Source organism: Propithecus coquereli, unplaced genomic scaffold (assembly GCF_000956105.1).
Source record: "Propithecus coquereli isolate 6110/MARCELLA unplaced genomic scaffold, Pcoq_1.0 Scaffold104, whole genome shotgun sequence".
NCBI classification, from domain to species: Eukaryota; Metazoa; Chordata; class Mammalia; order Primates; family Indriidae; genus Propithecus; species Propithecus coquereli.
In genome coordinates, this window is record NW_012134303.1 from 4048937 (window position 1) to 4071110 (window position 22174).

Below are 22174 nucleotides of genomic sequence, written 5' to 3' on the forward strand. Positions count from 1 at the left end.
GAGAGGTAATAAAAATTTGGTTACATATCAATTTTTGGTTGGAAAATGTTTTTCACGGAGTAAAATGTCCTTTAATTCTATAAATTATTAAAAACTTAACATGCAGTATCCCCTTAGTAATTTAAAATAATCATTTTTTAAGTTCAATATTATTCTTCAGGGTCAGAGTACTAGCTTCTGAGAAATTCTCTGTTTCTTTTAGTGAAGCCTTACAGCTGTTACTGAAAGTGAAAATTTTTAAAAATTAAAAATTTAAAAACAAGATAAGGGCTTAGAATGATTCAGAATAGAGCTTTATCCTTCAGATATTTATGACATGAATACCAAAACTTAGACTCTCATATTTGATGTACTTGGTCAGAAAAAATAGAATTGATAGCTTTTGTGTAAGTCAGAAATAAATTGTCAGTATTTATTATAGAATTCTTACATTTGTATTGTCATTTTTAAAGGTGTTAGTTAAACCTTTTCCTTGAGAAGTGAAATAACGTGCACCGAGGTTACTTATATCTTTGTTGCAACTAGTACATAAAGTCTATTTCTTTTTTTTTTTTTTGAGACAGGGTCTTGCTCTGTTGCCCAGGCATCAGAGTGCAATGTGCAATGGCATCATCATTACTCACTGAAACCTCAAACTCCTGGGCTTAAGCAATCCTCCTGTCTCAGCCTCCCAAGTAGCTGGGACTACAGGAAGGTGCCACCATACCTGGCTAATTTTTTATATTTTTTGTAGAGATGGGGTCTCAATATGTTGCTCACGCTAGTCTGTAACTCCTGGCCTCAAGTGATCCTCCCACCTCGGTCTTCCAAAGTGCTAGGATTACAGACGTGAGCCACTGCACATGACCAAAGTCTATTTCTTAATAAGTCATACCATGGACTAAAACTTTTAGCCACATAAGAGTAAGCCAAACACATTTTACCTGAAAGTATCAACAATAAGGGAAAATATGATTCATTTATATATTTTTTTACCCTTCAGGTCTTAGCTATAGATAAGACAAATGATTCCAGCAAATCTGTCATCATTAGCATCAAAGGAAAAACAGCTTTTCGCTTCAGTGAAGTTAAAGACTTTGAGCAACTGGCGGCAAAACTCAGGCTCAAGTGCGGGGCAGCTTCAACTCAATATCATGATATTAGCACAGAGGTAATTATACAGCCATCAAATCATTTTGAAAAAAAAGGTTTGTGTTTAGTGTTGTCTTTCCTTTCAAAAGAAATTCATAGTACCTTTTTCTATTTATACCTAGGTTTATTTTTTAAAAAGACTGAATCCAAGAGATTATATTCTCTAAATTGTATCATAAAGCAGAAGTGAGAATTAAGGACTTTATCCTTTTTTAGAAACTCATACTTTTAAAAAAAGATTATAACTTGATTTCTTTTTTACTATATTTGCTGTTTATCATATAAACATACCTTGTACTTTCACATACCTTGGCTTTTAACAAGTCAAACTATATTTGAGAATTCAACAAGGCCTTGAAAAAGGACTATCCTCTTATTGTTGCAGAGAGATAGCAATTTTGAACCAGTCTGAATCTTTTATTTAATCTCTTATAGGTCAGCCTTATTTATATAATATAATCTAGCCCAAAGCAAAATAGTAGCATATCTTTTTACTAACAAAATATTAGAGAGGGAAAATATTCTTGGCAAAGGATAGTTAAGAGCCTGATTTTGATGTTTAGTATGTCTTCCATGTAAATGTAGACAGATAGAATTCATACGAAGTTTCTTCTTCAATGTCCAAGAACCTCATGTTTTAATAGATAAAACTTATCAAATTATAACTATTAATATTTATATTTTAGTTAAAAAATCAAAGAAAAAAATCAACGTTGGCTTTACTGGCTGTATTATTTTATTTGGTTTGGAGTATAGAGCCTTTTACCTCTCTCTCCAAAGCAGAGACTAAAAATAATATGCTAAGTCTATTATAATACAGTATTAATAAGACCAATTTTCCCTTTGATAATAAAAAAGCACAATGAAAACATGGAACTAAAAAAATTTTTTCATCTCATTTCCAGATACAGAATATTCACATTGCCCATCAAGAATTCTTCTTGCCCCAACTTTATTCTCTCTCACTCTCTTTTAGTATGTACCCAGGATATTCCTTAGTTTGTTATGAGGACCAAATAAAATCTGACCAGTCTTGGTAGTTTCTCTCCCAGTGCTCACGTGTTTTTGCATGTATCAGTCTTTTCCTTGCCCTATTCCATTTCAAATTCAGTCTCTGTGTTAGTTTTAATGCTTTACTTATCTTCCTTTTTCCTTTATCTGCCTCTCTAAAACCTTGGACAGCTAGCATGTACCTCTAGTAGTTTGAGTATGCTCAGTTGTCAAGAAAGGATTTTGTGTCAAAATGAATTTACCGTCTTTCCAGATACATGTCAGAGTTCTAAGGTTTTCTGGGATCTGTTACCCATTTTTAGGGTTTTTAATAAAGATATGTACAAAATACCAGTCAGCATACTGGTTTGCTTGGAAATGTATTTTTTAAAAACTGTCATAATGTTCTATTTTCACTTAAGATTTTTATCTTATCAGTGATGAAGAATATTGATAAGATATTCTTATCTGTATATATCTAGCTTTAAATAATAGTACATTTTAAAAATTAGTAAAGAAAGCTTTTTAAACAAGAGCTAGTTCTATTTGATTTCTAAATAACAGAAATTGTAGCTATATTTTATAGCTACACCTGTTATACTGAAACAAAGAGAACAACTGCATTTGTAATTGTTAAAAACCTGGTGAATTTTGCATAAAACAAGACTTTTTAATCTGAATCTCAGAGTAAATCAACAAGTCTAAATATGAATGAATACAGGAAGGATTTTAGGAAATTCTTCCTGTGAGTATATTAAAAAATGTGATACAAATAACAAATACTCCCCGAAGTAATTGTGCTTATGCATGAGTACCAGTTCTGATTTTTAAAATAGGTATATATTAAGTTATACTAAAACCTGGGTACATGAACAGGTTTTGTAAAATTCTGATCAACTGCCTGGAAAACACATTAATCTTTTACTTTTATTGACACATATAATCAAGAAATATTACTAGATATGGTAATTTTTCAAAAAACTAAATGAAAGAAAAAATGGGCCTTTTTAGCTTAGTTTTAAGCAAAGTGGCCTAACAACGGAAAGTGCTACTGCAGATCTGTTACTTGATGCCTTTATTTTTTTTATTTCAATAGATTTAGGGAGTACAAGTGTTTTTTGTTACATGGATGAATTGTATAATACTGGAGTCAGGGCTTTTAGTGTACCCATCACCGGAGTAATGTACATTATATATGATAGGTGGATTTTTATCCGTCACCCCACCACTCTCCCCCTTCTTAGTTTCCAGTGTCCATTACACCACTTTATGACCATATGTATCCCTCATTTAGCTCCGATTTATAAGTGAGAACATGTAATATTTGTTCTTCCATTCCTGAGATATTTCACTTAGGATAATGGTCTCCAGTTCCATCCAAGTCGCTACAAAAGACATTAGTTCGTTCCTTTTTATGGCTCAGTACCCCATGGTTTATATACACCACTTTTTATTTTTTTTTGAGATAGAGCCTCGCTCTGTCACCCGGGCTAGAGTGCCATGGCGTCAGCCTACCTCACAGCAATCTCAAACTTCTGGGCTCAAGTGATCTTCCTGCCTCAGCCTCCCAGGTAGTGGGGACTACAGGCACACCACCATGCCTGGCTAATTTTTTCTATTTTTAGTAGAGACAGGGTCTTGCTTTTGCTCAGGTTGGTCTCAAACTCGTGACCTCAAGTGATCCTCCTGCCTCAGCTTCCCAGAGTGCTAGAATTGCAGGCGAGAGCCATCGCGCCCGGCCCTCACATTTTTTTTTAATCCAAGTGCTCATCAGTTGATAGGCACTTAGGTTGATTCCATATCTTTGCAATTGTGAATTGTGCCACTATAAACATTTGAGTGCAGATATCTTTTTTATAAAACGACTTCCTTTCCTTTGGGTAGATACCCAGTAGTAGTAGGATTGCCGGATCAAATGGTAGGTCTACTTTTAGTTCTTTGAGGAATCTCCCTACAGTTTTTCATATTGGTTGTACTACTTTACATTCCCACCAACACTGTATAAGTATTCCTTTTTCACTGCATCTATGCCAACATCTATTGCTTTTTGACTTTTTATAATAATAATGGCCATTCTGACAAGGGTAAAGTGATGTCTCATTGTGGTTTTAATTTGCATTTCCCTGATGATTAGTGATGTTGAGCATATTTTCATATGTTGGCATTTGTCTATTTTCTTTTGAAAAAAATCTGTTCATATTTTTTGCCCACTTTTTGATGGGGTTATTATTTTCTTGCTCATTGAGTTTTTTATAAATTCTGGTATTAGCCCTTGTCAGATGTATAGTTTTCAAATATTTTCTCTTATTCTGTAGGTTGTCTATGTACTCTGTTGATCATTTCCTTTGCTGTGTAGAAACTTTTTAGTTTAATTAAGTTATATTTATTTTCTTGTTGCTGTATTTGCTTTTGGCGTCTTAGTCATAAATTCTTTGCCTAGGCCAATGTCCAAAAAGATTTTTCCTATATTTTCTTCTAGAATTTTTTTTTTTTTTGAGACAGAGTCTCACTCTGTCGCCCAGGGTACAGTGAGTGCCGTGGCATCAGTCTAGCTCACAGCAACCTCAAACTCCTGGGCTCAAGCAATCCTCCTGCCTCAGCCTCCCAAGTAGCTGGGACTACAGACACGTACCACCACGCCCAGCTAGTTTTTTGTTTCTATTTTTTTAGTTGCCTGGTTAATTTTTTCTATTTTTTAGTAGAGACAGGGTCTTGCTCTTGCTCAGGCTGGTCTCGAATTCCTGAGCTCAAGCAATCTTCCCACCTCAGCCTCCCAGAGTACTAGGATTACGGGCGTGAGCCACCACGCCCGGCCTGTTTTCTTCTAAAATTTTTATGGTTTCAGGTCTTACATTTAAGTCTTTAATCCATGTTGAGTTAATTTTGTATATGGTGAGAGATAGGGATACAGTTTCATTCTTCTGTGTATGGCTATCCAATTTTCCCAGCACCATTTATCGAATAGGGCATCCTTACTCCAGTGTATATATGTTTCTGCCTGCTTTGTCAAAAATCAATTGGTTGTAGCTATATGGCTTTATTTCTGGGTTCTCTTTTCTGTTACATTTGTCTATGTGTCTACCTTTGTACCAGTACCATTGCTGTTTTGGTTACTATAGCCTTATAGTATAATTTGAAATCAGGTAATGTGATGCTTCCAGTGCTGTTCTTTTTGCTTAGGATTGCTTTGGCTATTCAGGCTCTTTTGTGGTTCCATATGAAGTTTAGGATTGTTTTTTCTAGATCTGTGAAAAAGGATGCTCATATTTTGATGGGAATGGCATTGAATCTGTAAATCACTTTGGATAGTATGGACATTTTAACAATATTGATTCTTCCAATCCATGAGCATGGGATGTTTTTTCGTTTGTGTCATCTATGATTTCTTCCATCAGTGTTTTATAGTTCTCCTTGTAGAGATGTTTTACCTCCTTGATTATGTATATTCCTACGTATTTTATTTTCTTTATAGCTATTGTAAATGGTATTGAGTTCTCGATTTGACTCTCAGCTTGACTGTTATTAGTGCATAGAAATGCTACTGATTTGTGTGCATTAATTTTGTAACCTGAGACTTTACTGAATTTATTAATTCTAGGAGTCTTTGGGTGGAGTCTTTAGGGTTTTCTAGATGCAAGATCATATCATTAGCAAACAGGGATAGTTTGACTTCCTCTTTCCCAATTTGGATACCCTTTATTTCTTTCTCTTGCCTGATTGCTCTGGCTAGGACTTCAGTACTATGTTGAATAGAGGTGGTGACGGTGGGCATCCTTGTTCTAGTTCTTAGGAGGAATGCTTTCAACTTTTCTCCATCTGTATGATGTTGGCTGAAAGTTTGTCATATGTGACTTCTGTTACTTTGAGGTATGTTCCTTCTATTCCTAGTTTGTTGAGGGTGTTTATCATGAAAGGGTGCTAGATTTTATCAAGTGCTTTTCTTCTGCATCTATCGAGATGATCATATGGCTTTTGTTTTTAATTCTGCTTATGTGATGAATCACATTTATTTATTTGCATATGTCAAACACTTCTGTATCCCTGGGATGAAATTCACTTGATCATGGTGAATTATCTTTTTGATGTGCTAATGGATTTTGTATTTTGTTGAAGATTTTTGCATCTATGTCCATGAGAGATCTTGGTCTATAGTTTTCTTTTTTGTTGTTGTATCCTTTCTTGGCTTTGGCATCAATGTGATACTGGCTTAGTAGAAAGAGTTAGGGAGGATTCCCTCCTTCTCAATGTTATGGAACAGTTTCAGCAGGATAGGTTCTATTCTTCTTTGTAGGTCTGGTGGAATTCGGCTGTGAATCCATTTGGTATTGGGCTTCTTTTTGCTGGGAGAGTTTTTATTACTGTTTCAATCTTGCTACTAGTTATTGGTCTGTTCAGGGTTTCTCTTTCTTCAAGCTTGGGAGGTTGTGTGTTTCCAAAAATGTATCCATTTCCTCTAGATTTTCTAGTTTGTGTGCGTAGACATTTTCATAGCAGTCACAGATAATGTTTTATATTTCTGTGGCATCAGTTGTAATGTCTCCTTTTTCATTTCTGATTGAGATTATTTGAATCCTTTCTCTTCTATTTTTGGTAAATCTAGCTACTGGTCTATTGATTTTGTCTTTTCAAAGAACCTACTTTTTGTTTCATTGATCCTTTGTATTGCTTTTTTGATTTCCATTTAATTTAGTTCTGTTCTGATCTTTGTCATTTCTGTTCTTCTGCTAGCTTTGGGTTTCATTTGTTCTTCTTTCTGTAGTTCCTTAAGGTGTGACATTAGGTTGTTAATTTGTGACCTTTCTGTCTTTTTGATGTAGTTGTTAAAGGCAATGAACTTCCTTCTTAGCACTGCTTTTTCTATGTCCCAGAGATTTGGGTAGCATATGTCCCTTTTGTCATTCAGTTTGAAGAATTTTGATTTCCATCTTGATATCATCATTGATCCAAGGATTGTTCAATAGCAGGTTGTTTAATTTCCATGTATTTGTATAGTTTTGAGAGTTCCTCTTGGAATTGATTTCTGGTTTTATTCCACTGTGGTCTGAGAAGATACATGGTATGATTTCAGTTTTTTCTAAATTTGCTGAGACTTGTTTTGTGGCCTAACATGATCTGTCTTAAAAATGTCCCATGTGGGCCAGGTGCGGTGGCTCACGCCTGTAATCCTAGCTCTCTGGGAGGCCGAGGCGGGTGGATTGTTTGAGCTCAGGAGTTCGAAACCAGCCTGAGCAAGAGCGAGACCCCGTCTCTACTAAAAATAAAATAGAAAATAAATTAATCGGCCAACTAAAAATATATAGAAAAAACTAGCCGGGCATGGTGGCACATGCCTGTAGTCCCAGCTACTCAGGAGGCTGAGGCAGAAGGATTGCTTGAACCCAGGAGTTTGAGGTTGCTGTGAGCGAGGCTGACGCCATGGCACTCACTCTAGCCCGGGCAAAAGAGTGAGACTCTGTCTCAAAAAAAAAAAAAAAATGTCCCATGTGCTGATGAGAAGAATATATTTAATATATCCTACAGTTTTGGGGTAGAGTGTTCTATAAATGTCTGTTAGGTCCATTTGTTCTGGAGTCCCATTTAAGTCCGGCATGTCTTTGTTGATTTTCTGCCTTGATGACCTGTCTAGTTCTGTCAGTGGAGTGTTGAAGTTCCCGGGTGTTATGATGTCTGTGTTTATTTCTTTTCTTAGATCTAGTAGAATTCAGTTTATGAATCTGGGAGCTCCTGTGGTAGCTGCATATATATTTAGGGCTACTTAGGTGGAGGCAACAGGCGCTGGGTCTGTGGGTGCTTGCTTTGCTTTGCTCTGCTCGGGTTCCCTGGTGATGGCAGGGGCACGTGGCACCCACCCACAGGGCATGTGAGAGCTCCTGGCCTCCCCACTCCCTCCTCAGCCCAGCAGGAGTAATGGGGATGTGGCAGTAATGGAGCTGGCCCCCGGGTAAATGCAGTACTCTGGGGCTGTGACCTCAGAATGGTGCCATCTGCAGCATGCAGGGATTGGAAGTCAGTGGAACCCCACTGTGCCTTCTCTCTAGAGTAATGCCGCTGTACAGTCTCCAGGTAGTTCTCTGTTTCATTCCAGAGGGATGCTGTGGTGGAGGGGTCCTCCCACATCTCAGATTGCAGTGTTCATGGGGAAAACGTGGAGCCCCAGGGATCTCTCCTCTGTCCCTTCCCCCTGTGCAGGCACCTTTCCAGGATACCTCTGATCCCACTGAGTGGGTTATCCTGCTTCCCTGTCCTTCACTTTGGGTGCCTCCTGTTGCCTCTCTGTTGATTCCCAACACTCTCTCTTAGACAGGATGATGAAGGTGAGTATCTACTCACCACTTTCAATCCTCTCCATGAAAGCAGTGTGTGGAGGCTGCTTCTAGTCCTCCATCTTTAGTTCCAGAATTTCTATTTGTTTAAAGTAATTTCTATCTCTTTATCTATATTCTGTATTTGATGGGATGTAGTTACCATACTTTCCTTTCTTCATTTAATAGACTTTATTTTTAGAGCAGTTAGGTTTATAGAAAAATTAAACAGAAAATACAGAAAGTTCCCATATACTCCCACCCACCCTCTACCCTGCCCACAGTTTCCTCTGTTACTAACATCTTACATTGATGTGATACATTTGTTATGATTGATGAGATGATATTAATACATTATTATTATTAACTAAAGTCCAAAGTTTACATTAGGTTTCATTCTTTGTCATGTATAGTTCTGTGGGTTTTTCCAAATGCATAATATCATATATCCATCATTATAGTATCATTCAGAATAGTTTCCCTGCCCTACAAATCCCCCATCCTCCACTCGTTCATGCCTCCCCCCCACCCCTGACAACCACTGATATTTTTACTATCTATAATTTTGCCTTTTCTAGAATGTTATATAGTTGTAATACCATCTGTATTCATTTCGCAGTCACTTCTTTCACTTAGCAATATGCATTTAAGGTTCTTCCATGTCTTTTGTGGTTTGATAGCTCATTTCTTTTTAATTGCTGAAAAATATTCCACTGCCTAGATGTACCACAGTGTTTATCCATTCACCTAGTGAAGGACACTTTGGTTGCTTTCAATTTTTGGCAATTAATGAACAAAGCTTCTACAAACATTCATGTGAAAATTTTTGTGTGGACCTACAAGTTTTCAACTCATTTGCATATATACCTAGGAGCACAATGGCTGGATCATATGGTAAGACTATGTTTAAGCTTTGTAAGAAACTGCCAAACCATCTTCCAAAGTGGCTGTACCATTTTGCATTCCCATCAGCAATGAACGAGATTTGTTGCTTCATATCCTCTTGAGCACTTAGTGTTGTCAATATTTTGGGTTTTAGCCATTTTAATAGGTGTGCAATGTTTAAATTTGCAATTACCTAATGACATATGTTGACCATCTTTCATATGATTATTTGCCATTTGTATCTTCTTTGGTGAGGTGTCTGTTTAGATCTTTTGCCCACTTTTTATTGGGTCCTTTATTTTTTTAAACATAGTTTCCTTTATTTCTTTGAGTAGTACATTTATAATAGCTGCTTTATGTTCTTGTTTATGAAATCTGACAACTGGGCCCCTTCAGGGACATTTTCTGTTAGTTGCTTTTGTTTTTAAGTTCTTGTTTTTATTTTTAAGGCTGGCTTACTTGGATCACCCCCGAGTCAGTATAATTTAGTGGTTATTCAATGATGGTTCAAAAGATTTCCTTAAATGCCTTATGCCATTAAGTCTTCCATCTTTTTTCCAAGGGAATCTTTGCATGAAGGTATACCTCAAACTTCAAGCAATTTATAAATCAGCCTTAGCTTTCATTTCCTTCTTTCAGAGACAGCCAGAGTTGAGTGACTGGGGTCTTCTTTCCTATTTCTTTCCTGGTCATGCTCACAGCTTTGCACCTGTGTGCATACTTCTAGATTCCCAATAATATGTTGGAGCCTTTCAAAGTTCCATATGGTCTTCTGGTTTTCCAGGTCTTTGTTTTAAACTTTTAGCTGGACTCTTGTTTGCCCAGGCTAAAATCACAGCTTTAGGCAGTTGTGATGTTACCAGCAGATTGCTATTTCCTATAATGACCTGGGAACAGAGCTTTTTTTCACCAAGTTGAGCCGTGAATCAAATCAAATAATAATGACACCCTGGGAACAGCGTTTTCCAGGGAGTTGCTAGTTTGGTCAAAGTATTGACTATGCTCTGGAAATAGGGCTTTTAATGAAGCTCCAAAAGATACACTGGCTGTCATACTGCTGGCTTTCATGGCTACTACACTTCTGAGCTTGGGAGGGAGGGTGGTAGGATGGGAATAGTCTCAAGCTGAAACCCCACAGACTCTGCTCTTCTTACTGAGATTCATTAGTTTTTCTTGAATAGATGCTTTACAGTTTGTTCTGTGCCTTTGGTTAACTTCAGTATTCTGAAATGGTTTATTTTGAATGTTTTGCCAGTATTTTGTTGTTTTTGTTGGGGAGTGTATTCATGGAGATTCTGAGTTTGCCATTTTAGAAGTCAGTTTGTTGATATCTCTAATTTTGGTAGGAAAACAATGTCTCTCTGAGACATGGCTTTAATATTTGATATGTATATATGTTGTGGTTTATAAACGACAGATAAAACATTAGCACTTTGTTTCTTGCAGAAACTTTTAAGCATGCATTTGGGATAATTGCATTCTTTCTTTTTCAGCCTGCTATTAGTTCTGACTCTACAGGACCATCTGATCATTTTGAGGTACAATCTTTGACATGTCAGAGAGAATGCAGTAAAACTGTGAACACCGAAGCCTTAATGACAGTATTTCACCCTCAGAATTTGGAGAATCTTAATTCTAAAATGGTAGGAAAACAAAATATTTAAATCTGTGGACTGAAACTGGTGATGAAAAATAAAAGTCTTAAAGTAGACTAGAAGGTCCCACAACTGGAAACTCTTCTTTTGAGACTTGAAAAGGTTTTCCAACAAGTACCAATGTGTGACTTATTGGTTCCACTACACACAAGGACTGTTATCAAGAATGAAGATAAAATGTAAAAGTTAGACATCGGGTTTTTTTATGGATACATAATAGTTGTACATATTTATTGACATTGGGTTTTATTTCCATGGATTTCTAATAATCTGTCCTGAAATAGAGGCGATTTGGGGAGAATGATGGTTTAAAGCTTTACAACCTAAGTATAATGCTTTTACCATTTTTATATGAGTTGAACTAAGAATTATAATAGTAAATTAAAGCTATTATGCTCACATGGGTTTAAGAGATTTTTGTGATGGCAAGGGTCCAGTGTTTCACCCCTGTGTGAATATTGATTTTTATTTTCTATGTTCTTGATTTCCATAGATGTTGCTTTCAGGGTAAAGAGGGTAGGCAAGTTATTTTAAAGAAGTTAATTTCTCACCAGGTTTAGTTGCTTTGATTTTTCTGTTACAGTTGAAAGAAAAGATGAAGGAACAGTCATGGAACATCCTATTTGCAGAATGTGGGCGTGGTGTTAGCATGTTTCGGACCAAAAGAACTCGAGATCTGGTTGTAAGAGGGATTCCAGAGACCTTAAGAGGAGAGCTCTGGATGCTTTTTTCAGGTATTACATTTATTCACTTTATTCATTTAACAGACATTAACTATGCCTTTTCTAGGAGTTATACACTAAGCTAACGTCAAAGAATTACAAAAATGGCTAGGACAAAGTCTTACTCATCTTGAGTTCAGACTAGTCAAAGAGAGAGGTAAGTAATTATGTGTACTTATCTATATATCCATACATCCAGTATCTGAGAAGATTAGTTTATTAGGCAAGATATGTGTGATGTGGGGAAAATCTCTATCTCTAGTGTCAAAGGAAAGTTGAGGGGGAGAACAGCTCATGAAAATGTTATTCTGTTGGATAAGATCAGTACCTTGATGTTACAGATTCTAGTGTAAAGCTCTTTTCTTTTCTTTATATGTTTTTTGCCCCCATCTCATTACCAAGTTTATTCTTTTGTGCTCAGATATCACTTGAGCATAAAGCTAAATTTCAAGGTAATGAAATCCAATTCTTCATTTATATATGTAAATAGTAGCTGTATTATTAATATATTCCTCTTCTGTTGTATGTTAATGCCACCATCTTCACAGGTGCTGTTAATGACATGGCTACTAATCCTGGCTATTATGCTGAAGTGGTTGAGAAGTCCTTAGGGACCTCCAACTTGGCTACTGAAGAAATTGAACGTGATTTGCGTCGCTCCCTGCCTGAGCACCCAGCCTTTCAAAGTGACACTGGTATATCTGCTCTGAGGCGGGTACTTACTGCTTATGCATACAGGAATCCCAAAATTGGATACTGCCAGGTATGACTTCACTATGAGCCCAATTGTGTGCATGTTCCAAATGATAAAAATCACATCAAATTTAACTCTACTAATTTGGAAATTGTAACCAGGACAGAGGTTGGGGTGAGGTTAATAACAAATTGTATTAATGTAAGTAGGATGATAGTGGGAATACTTAGGAGACTTGATATTTCATTACTTTATTTTTCTTTTTCATTTAACAAATGTTTATTGAATTCCTGCTTGTAAAATATACTATTCTAGGTACTTAAGGCTATATAAAGATATATCAGATAAGGATCCTGACCTTAAAAGTATAGAGACTAGTAGGTATTAAAGCATATTCATTGGGAAACTGAAAAACAAGTGAGATAAACTTAGAGAAATATAAGTCCTGTCAAGATTATAATAAAGAGAAATTATTTTCATCTGGGGGTATTAGAGAAGGCTTCGTGGAAGAGGTAGCACTTGCAGGTTTTAAAAATTGGTGAATTTTGGACATATGAAGATGGAAGGAAATATTTTTTAAGCAAATATTGTTTCTTTCTACATTGGTACTTATGACAAGTTTGCATATCCAGCTTTAAAAGGCAAATGTAGGCATGCTTTCTTAAAGATGCATCATAAGCTGTTTTCTTTCAGTGAATGTAAGTGTTTGACAGAGAAACACCTTTGGAAGCAAATGTTGAGACCATGTTATTACATGTTTCTTTCTGCATTGGTACTTATTATGACAAGTTTACATATCCAGCTTTAAAAGGCAAACGTAAGCATGCTTTCTTAAAGATGCATCATAAGCTGTTTTCTTTCAATGAATGGAAGTGTTCAACAGAGAAACCCCTTTGGAAGCAAACACTGAGAATATGTTATTATAACATGTTTCTTAATGTAAGCATGCTTTCTTAAAGATGCATCATAAGCTGTTTTCTTTCAATGAATGAAAGTGTTTGACAGAGAAACATCTTTGGGAGCAAACGCTGAGAGCATTTTACATAAAAATAAATAAATAAATAAGAGAATTCTAGGAGAAGGGATCAGTGTAACCCAGCACAGATAGAAGTAAATGTAGAACGTATATAGTACCATGCTCTGTTTAGTTGAGTAGAAGTGTAGGGTGAATGAAGCAAAGTAGTTGGAGAAAAAAATCAATAAAGTAGATTGGGATAGGTCAGGAATTTGAATTTTATTCTGTAGGCAGTGAAGCAGTGGAGGAATCATTGGGAAAAAAATTTTTAGGAGCACAGCGTATTAAGTAGGGTGGGCTAGACTGCTAACACAAACACAAATAGATAATAGCTGAAACACAATAGAAGTCCGTTTCTTAAAGGAACAAACAGAGGAGAGTTAGTGTTCAGGTTGGTAAACAGCTCTTCTCTATGAAATTAGTCAGGGACTTAGGCTGTAGGCTAACAGCAGACTTTGTTATCTTCAAAACAAGGCTTCCAAGGTACATTTTCATTGCCACTAGCACTCACAGGAACAGGGAGAGAGCGTGGAGAAACAATTATGGAAGATTTTATGGACAAGGCCTGACAAGAGCACACATCACTTCAGCCACATTCTATTGGAAGATCTTAGTCATGTGGATATACATGTTCACAAGGAAGTCTGTGAAATGTAGTGTGGCTGAGCAGACATATGTGCAGCTATTATAGAAGAAGGGGAGATTGGATTACGGTGGATAGATAGCACTCTGTATCATACATTCATTTATAACGGGTTGAGCATCCATAATGATTACATATCAATACTATCTATCCATTGAAACTTATCACTAGAGATTTTTTTGAAAAACAATATAAATGAGTGGAGCATTTAAATTGCAAGTATTTTTAGCATATGTTAGAGTTTCTGAAAGGTACAAAAGAATCATAATGCATCTTTTCTCAAGGAGCTTACCTTCAGAGAGCCTATGATGTTATCTATTATATATACAGTAGTTTAAAGATAGTTTCAAAGTACTTGAATTTGACTTGATTTTGACTTCTAAAGATGAGAGCAAAGTTAGAAACATGGAGGGCAGTAGCAAAGTTATTCCGAGTTAAGGTAACTATGAACGATACCATTCAAGTGAGAATAAGCCTGCCTTGGAGATAAGACTGGCTAGGTTCCCAATGGAATCAAAAAATAAATAAATAAGTGTGTGGGACAAAATCATGGAGAATTTTTTATAAAGCCTGGGAAAAGAATTTGAATTTAATATGGTAAGCAAGTTTTATTGCTTTCGATCAAAAACCCATGTGAGCCATAAAGACACATTGTGGCTGGATAGCTTGCTTACCTGTTTTTCTGTCTATCTGTCTTTATCTATCATCTGTCTATCTATGTTGAGATAAAATTCATGCACCACACACTTCACCCCTTTAGTAGTTTTTAGTATATTCACAAAGTTGGCAAACCTTCACCGCTATCCAATTCCAGAACATTTTCATTACCCCAAAAAGAAGACCTATACTTGTTAGCAGTTACTCCCCATTTCTCCTATGCCCAACCCAAGCAATCACTAATCTACTTTCTGTCTCTGTGAATATGCCTATTATGGATATTTTATCTAAATGGAATGATACAATATGTGGTCTTTTATATCTGCCTTCTTTCACTTAGCATATTGCTTTCAAAGTTCATCTATGTAGTAACATGTATCAGTACTTCATTTTTTCTTATGGTTGAATAATAGTCCATTGTATGAATATACCACATTTTGTTAAACTGTTCAACAGCTGATAGGCATTTGAGTTGTTTTCATGTTTTGGCTGTTATGAATAATGCTGCTATGAATATTTGTATACAAGTTTTTGTGTGGACATTGGTTTTGATTTTGTAGATATATGTATACCTCAAAGTGAAATTGCTGGGTTATATGATAACTCTATGTTTAACAATGTGGGGTACTGCCAAGCTATTTTCCAAAGAGACTGCACCATTTTACACATTCCCACCAGCAGTGTATGAATGTTGCAATTTCTCCATATCCTCGACAACAATGCTTCCTATTGTCTGTTTTTGATTGCAGCCATCTCAGTACATGTGAAAAGTGCTTTGACACCCTTGCTGAAAATCATTGACAATAAATGTTAGGGTTTATATCCGGACACTCAAATATATTCCATTGATTTATATTTCTACCCTTATGCCAGTACCACACTATCTTGATTACTGTATCTGTGTAGTAAGTTTTGAAATCAGGAACTATGAGTCCTTTAACTTTGTTCTTCTTTTGGAAGATTGTTTTGGCTCTTTTGGGTCCCTTGCATTTCCATATGGATTTTAGGATCAGGTTGTCAATTTCTGAAAAAAAAAAGAAAAAATGCCAGCTGGGATTTTGATAGTCATTGCATTGAATCTGTAGATCAACTTGGGGGGTATTGTATATAAACAATATTAAGTCTTCCACTCCATGAGCACGGATGTCTTTCCTTTAAGTATTTTAATCTTTCTGATATTATCATATATGGGATTGTTTTCTTGATTTCATTTTTGAATCATTTGTTGCCAGTATATAGAAATACATTTGATATTTTTGTATATTGATCTCGTATCCTGTAACCTTGCTGAGCATATTCATTCTAGATTTTTTGTGGATTCCTTCGGGTTTTGTCTATATACAAAATCATGGAACCTGAATAGTGTTACTTTTACTTTTTCTATTCCAATCTAGATGCCTTTTCGCCCCCTTTTTTTTTTTTTTGCCTAATTGACCTGGCTAGAACCTTCAGTACAATGTTGAATAGAGGTAGTGAGAATGCATATCCCTATCTTGTTACTTATCTTAGAGGTAGCAATCAGTCTTTCACCGTAAAGTATTAATATAATGTTAGCTGTGGGGTTGTTGTAGACTCTCTTTATCAGGTTGAGGAAGTTCCCTTGTAGTCCTAGTTTTGTTGAGTGTTCTTATCATGAAAGAGTGTTGGATTTTGTCAAATGATTTTTCTGTGTTCATTGAGATGATCGTGATTTACCCCTTTATTTTAATAACATAGTATATTACATTGATTGATTTCCATTTGTTGAACCACTTTTGCATTCCCAGAATAAATCCTGCATGGTCTTTTGGGATCTTCAGTTTGCTAGTATTTTTATATTTATATTCATAAGATATATTGATATATAGTTTTCTTGTGATATCTTTGTCTAATTTTAGGTATCAGGATTTCTTAGAATAAATTGGGTAGTGCTTCCTCATCTCCCATTTTTTTGAAAAGTTTATGAAGGATTAGTGGTAATTCTTGTTTAAATGTTTGGTAGAATTTTCCAGTGAAGCTATCTGTTCTCTCTCTCTCTTCTTTTTTTTTTTTTTGATAGATTTAGGGAGTGCAAGTACAGTTTTGTTAACATGGGTATATTGCATAGTGGTGAAGTCTGGGCTTATAGTTTAGCCATCACCTGAATTGTGTACATTCTACCCATTAAATACTTTCTCATCCCTTACCACCTTCCCACCCTTCTGAGTCTCCAATGTCTGTCATTCTACTGTCTGTGTCCATGTGTACACATTATTTAGCTCCCACTTATAAGTGAGAACGTGCGGTATTTGACTTTCTATTTCTGAGTTATTTCGCTTAAGATAATGGCCTCCAGTTCCATCCATGTTGCTGCAAAATACATGATTTCATTATTTTCTATGGCTAAGTAGTATTCTATGGTATACATTCCGTGGTGTGTATATGTGTGTGTATGTGTGTCACATTTTCTTTATCCAATCATCCCTTGATTGATACTTAAATTGATTCCGTATCTTTGCTATTGTGAATTGTGCTATATTAAACTTAGGAGTGCAGGTGTCTTTTTGATATAATGGTTTATTTTCCTTTGCGTAGATACCCAGTAGTGGGATTGGTGGATCGAATGGTAGTTCTACATTTAGTTCTTTGAGAAATCTCCATACCATTTCCCATAGAAGGTGTACAAATTTACATTCCCACCACCAGTTTATAAGTATTCCTTTTTCTCCTCATCTGTGCCAACATCTGTTATTTTTTTACTTTTTAATAGTAGCCATTCTGACTGGTGTAAGATGGTATCACATTGTGGTTTCAATTTGCATTTCTCTGATGATTAGCGATGGTGAGCATTTTGTCATATGTTTATTTGACATTTGTATATCTTCTTTTGAAAAATGTCTGTTCATGTCCTTTGCCCACTTTTATTTTCTTTTTTCATGAAACAGTTTCAGAAGATAATTTGCCCACTTTTTAATGGAGTTATTTGGGACGTTTTTTATAGAATTGTTTGAGTTCCTTGTAGATTCTGGATATTAGTTCTTTGACGGATACATAGTTAGCAAGTATTTTTTCCCGTTGCGTAGGTTGTCTGTTCACTCTGTTGATTATTTCTTTTGTTGTGCAGAAGCTTTTCAGTTTAAGTCCCATTTGTCTGTTTTTATTGCATTTTTGTTTTTGTCATGACCAGCCACTGGCAGCAAGCTAAAATAGTCAGCCAAGTCCCCAGCAGTCTGGGCTCAGGTTGCGAAATTGCTCCAGGTTGCAAAATTCCCTGCTAGGAACAAAAAGCCTGGCTCCCAGGCCACACCCCTCCCAGTCTGTCCCTTGAAGTGATGGGATGCCCAGCTCCTGAGGAATGAGCCCACACCACACTTCTCAGTTCTGGCCATGAGGATTCCTCCTGTACTCAAGATTAGAGTGGGGGGTAGCAAATCTCAGTTTGGAGCCTCTCCCAACCAGCGACTGCGGCCTGTATTGGCCGGCAGATTTCTACACAGCCCCATATGAGTTAGGATCAGAATGGCCTCCTTATATTGGTGCAGGGTCTGGGAGCACATTGCAAAGTACTTCTGATGCCGCCCCTTCTTACTGACTCCCCACTGCCCCCCAAGTCAGATCCAGCGCTTCGTAGGGTCAAGGAGTTCCCCCTGGCCTCATTGCCCAACTCCCCAGTGGAAACCTGTATTGCGAAGACAGACTCACAATTTTCTGCTGAATCTGCAGTGTGGGCTGCTGCCCGCGGTATTTTTCAAAGTATCTGAAGTTTCTTTCATTTTTTTTGTTGAGCTCCCATGTTCCTTCTTGGATAAAAGTTCACAGTGTGAATCTCTACACACTATTTTGCTGTCTCCAAGTGGGTGAGGCATACTAACAAAGCCTCTACCGTCTTGGATAAAAAACTATCTGTTCTTAGAGTTTTCTTTGTGGGAAGTTTTTAAAATACTAATAATTCAATCTCTTATTATAGAATTATTCAGATTGTTCTATTTTTTTTTTTTTTTTTTTTTTGCGACAAGGTTTTGCTTTGTTGCCCAGGCTGGAGTGCAGTGGCATGATCATAGCTCACTTCAGCCTCGAAGTACTGGGCTCAAGCGATCCTCCCACTTCAACCTCCCAAAGTGCTAGGATTACAGGTGTCAAGCCACTGTACCCAGCCAGATTTTTCTGTTTCCTCTTGAGTTAGTCTCAGTAATTTGTGCTTTTTAGAAACTTGTGCATTTTATCTAGGTTATCTAATTTGTTGGCATACAATTGTTCATCATATTCCCTTATAATCCTTTTTGTTTCTGTAAGGTTGGTAGTAATGTTCTCTATTTCCTGATTGTAATAATCTGAGTTCCTTCTCAACTCTTGTTCTTACATGCTCTTTTTCTCTCACTCTCTGGTTCTTGCTCTCTTTGGGTTTTTTTATCTTTTTGGTTAGGCTACCTAAAGGTGTTTTAATGTTTTTGGTCCTTTTTTTTTTAAAAAAAAAAATCTTTTCAAAGAACCAAACTTTGGTTTTGTTGATTTTCTCTATTTCTATTCTCTGTCACTTTCTGCTTGTGTGGAGCCTCAAGATTAGCCAGAGGTGAAGGCTTAGGTCTTTTCTGTCCTTTTCTAAGCATACATACAGCTATGAGTATGCATAAAGCTGTATGCATGTAGATGGGCTTCTAGGTTTCCAGGAATGTGTCAAGGTTTTTCAAAACCCCCAGCTTTTCTTTTAACCCTTTGTCAGCATATTCTTTGGTGCAGCTGCTATCTACCGACTCAGATAGCCACATGTTCAACAACTGCCTCTTTTTTCAACAAACACCCATGGGGAAAATGCTGTTTACACTAGATGAGCTCTGTGTCAGGTGAAATAAAGACAGCCTTGTGAGAGGAGTCTTCCAGGGAATCACCAGATAGGTCAAATCATGACAGTTCTCTGGGAATGGGGCTTTGAAGGAACTCCAACCCCATTCTGTTCCCTCCAGCGGTTGCTAGGTTACTAGTTTTCACCATGATTACTGGGTGTTGTTCCCCTGAAACTGGGGAGGGGGAATAGGAATAGGGCAATTTAAAATGCCACAGAGCTCACTGTTCTTGCTGAGAGTCAGTCATTTTCTTAAATAAATGCTACCTGAATTGCTGTAAGCTCTTGGTTAATTTCCAGAGTTATAAAAAAATTGATTCTGATGATTTTTTTCTGTTAAAAATCATCAGAATCGGGTTAAGAAAACAGAAAAAAATCAACATTCAAACACTGTTGGTCCAAAATATAGATTGGTACTGTCTTTCTAGAATTTAATTTGGCAATAATATCAAGTCTTTAAAAAAATACCCTTTTGACCAAATAATTTCATGTCTAGATATCTATCCTGAGAAAATAGTATAACATTTGGATGAAGATTTATATACGAAGATATCCATTGCAGTGTTATATATTGATATAATAGTAAAAAATTAGAATTAACCTAAATGTCCAACAGTAGTGTCATGGTTGAGTCCACGGCTGGACTTTGAAGTGTTTCCCCAGTTCTTGGGGTCCTGGCTTGGAGGAATGGCAAGCCTTGGCCCGTGAAATGGAGAGAGGTGACAGACACTCAGCAAGTATGCGTGAAGAATTTATTATAAGGAAAGTTTAAGCATGCAAAGCGAAAGTACATTTCCTGAGAGGAAATGGTCTGTCTCCGCAAGTGGAGAAGACACTGTCTACTTCTGTGTTTTTCCTTTTATATGTTAGGTTTAGGTAAAGATTAGTTATAACTATTCGTAACTATACGTCACTGTTTGGGGGACTGGATTCTTTCTATGTTTGGACACGACTTAAAGGTTATGTTCCAGTAATTCTTTCTAGTATATGTATGATGGGGAAAGTTCCATAACCGTTTACGGTGTTTTTTCATTCCCTGATGGTCAGTGTTTCATGGCCTAATTACCCCATTCTTTAAGACTGAAATAACTGTTCCCTTTTTTTTTTATTTTTCTGCAACCATTTCCTCCTTATTGTTTTTCTATAACTGCCTTCTCCTTTCTGTTTTTCTGATTTCCATTACCTCTCACTTGTTTTTCTGTCCCTAGCAATAGTAGAATGGTTAAATAATTTATATTATGTCCATCTTAGATTATTTTACAACTATTAAAAATACTGTTTTTAAGGCCGGGCACGGTGGCTCACGCCTGTAATCCTAGCACTCTAGGAGGCCAAGGCAGGAAGATTGCTTGAGCTCAGGAGTTTGAGACCAGCCTGAGCAAGAGTGAGACCCCATCTCTACTATAAATAGAAAGAAATTAGCCAAACAACTAAAAATAGAAAAAATTAGCCAGGCATGATGGCGCGTGCCTGTAGTCCCAGCTACCTGGGAGGCTGAGGCAGGAGGATCGCTTGATCCCAGGAGTTTGAGTTTGCTGTGAGCTAGGCTGATGCCACGGCACTCTTACCCAGGCAACACAGTGAGACTGTCTCAAAAAAAAAATACTGTTTTAAAAGAATATTTATGGCATCAAATATGTACAATATAGCGTTAATATTGTGTTAAGTCAAAAAAATATTTAGTATACAATTTTATACAAATTTTAAAAGGAGAAAAGGAAGGAAAAAACTGCAGAAAAATTCATCAACTTGTTAGCAGTGGCAATCTCTGGGTAGGTAGGGTGCATGAGGTTTGATTTTTCTTCTTCATACCTTTCCATTCTCTCCAAATTCTATACATTAAGAGTTTATCATCTTTACAATAAGGGATGTGGCAATGTATATAAAAGTAGCGATCTGACATTTGCATGCAAGATAGAAGAAGCAGAAAGTTAGGGTGGTAGTGGAAATAGAGAGAAAAAGGCAAATCTAAAAGATGTTTTGTAAGAAGAAACTCTAGGATATGAAAACAAATTGGATGTAGCAGATAATAGGATTTCTAACATGATCAAAATTAGGTAAGAATTCTACTTGATATGGGAATGAATGTTTAGTTTTGGACATAACTGAGAATGATTGACATCTAAGGGCTATTTTTCTATGGGTAGTTGGAAATACAGATGAAGTTTGTTTTCTCTAGTTTTAGTATGTTCTTAAAAATTATATGGGTTTTTCTCAGATTTGTGATAATTAAGGTTTTTGACCCATTGAAATTAGTCTAAATTAGAAAGATTTTACTTACTGTGTTCTATATTCATGATATTACTGCTTCATTTTCCTTGAATGTTACTATATAAAATAACTGATTATCAAATGTTAGCCTGACTTCACCTCGTTTTGCTTTGGACTGGCTCAGAGTTCTCATGTTTCCACTATTATTTACACTTATTATTCTCAGTTGTTCTTATTACTGTTGAAAACTACTATGTTTGAAGAAGTATAATTATTACCTGATCAATATTTACTTTTTAAATTTTTTCTATGAATTTTAGGCAATGAACATTTTGACTTCAATGCTGCTTCTGTATGCAAAAGAAGAAGAAGCTTTTTGGCTTCTGGTTGCTGTATGTGAACGAATGTTGCCTGATTATTTTAATCGTCGAATCATTGGTAAACAAACAAAAAACACTCTTAAACAGATAC

General features: G+C 36.3%; 1 protein-coding gene across 1 annotated transcript in view; it reads left to right on the forward strand.

Moving 5' to 3' along the window:
* The window catches only part of TBC1D8B (TBC1 domain family, member 8B (with GRAM domain)), a 59613-nt gene that overhangs the window by 22162 nt on the left and 15277 nt on the right, over nucleotides 1–22174 (forward strand). The window contains exons 6-11 of the mRNA XM_012644569.1: nucleotides 161–227; nucleotides 983–1150; nucleotides 10802–10951; nucleotides 11547–11697; nucleotides 12234–12448; nucleotides 22024–22141. Coding sequence (XP_012500023.1) covers nucleotides 161–227; nucleotides 983–1150; nucleotides 10802–10951; nucleotides 11547–11697; nucleotides 12234–12448; nucleotides 22024–22141 — 869 coding nt within the window. The remainder of the gene's footprint in view (nucleotides 1–160; nucleotides 228–982; nucleotides 1151–10801; nucleotides 10952–11546; nucleotides 11698–12233; nucleotides 12449–22023; nucleotides 22142–22174) is intronic.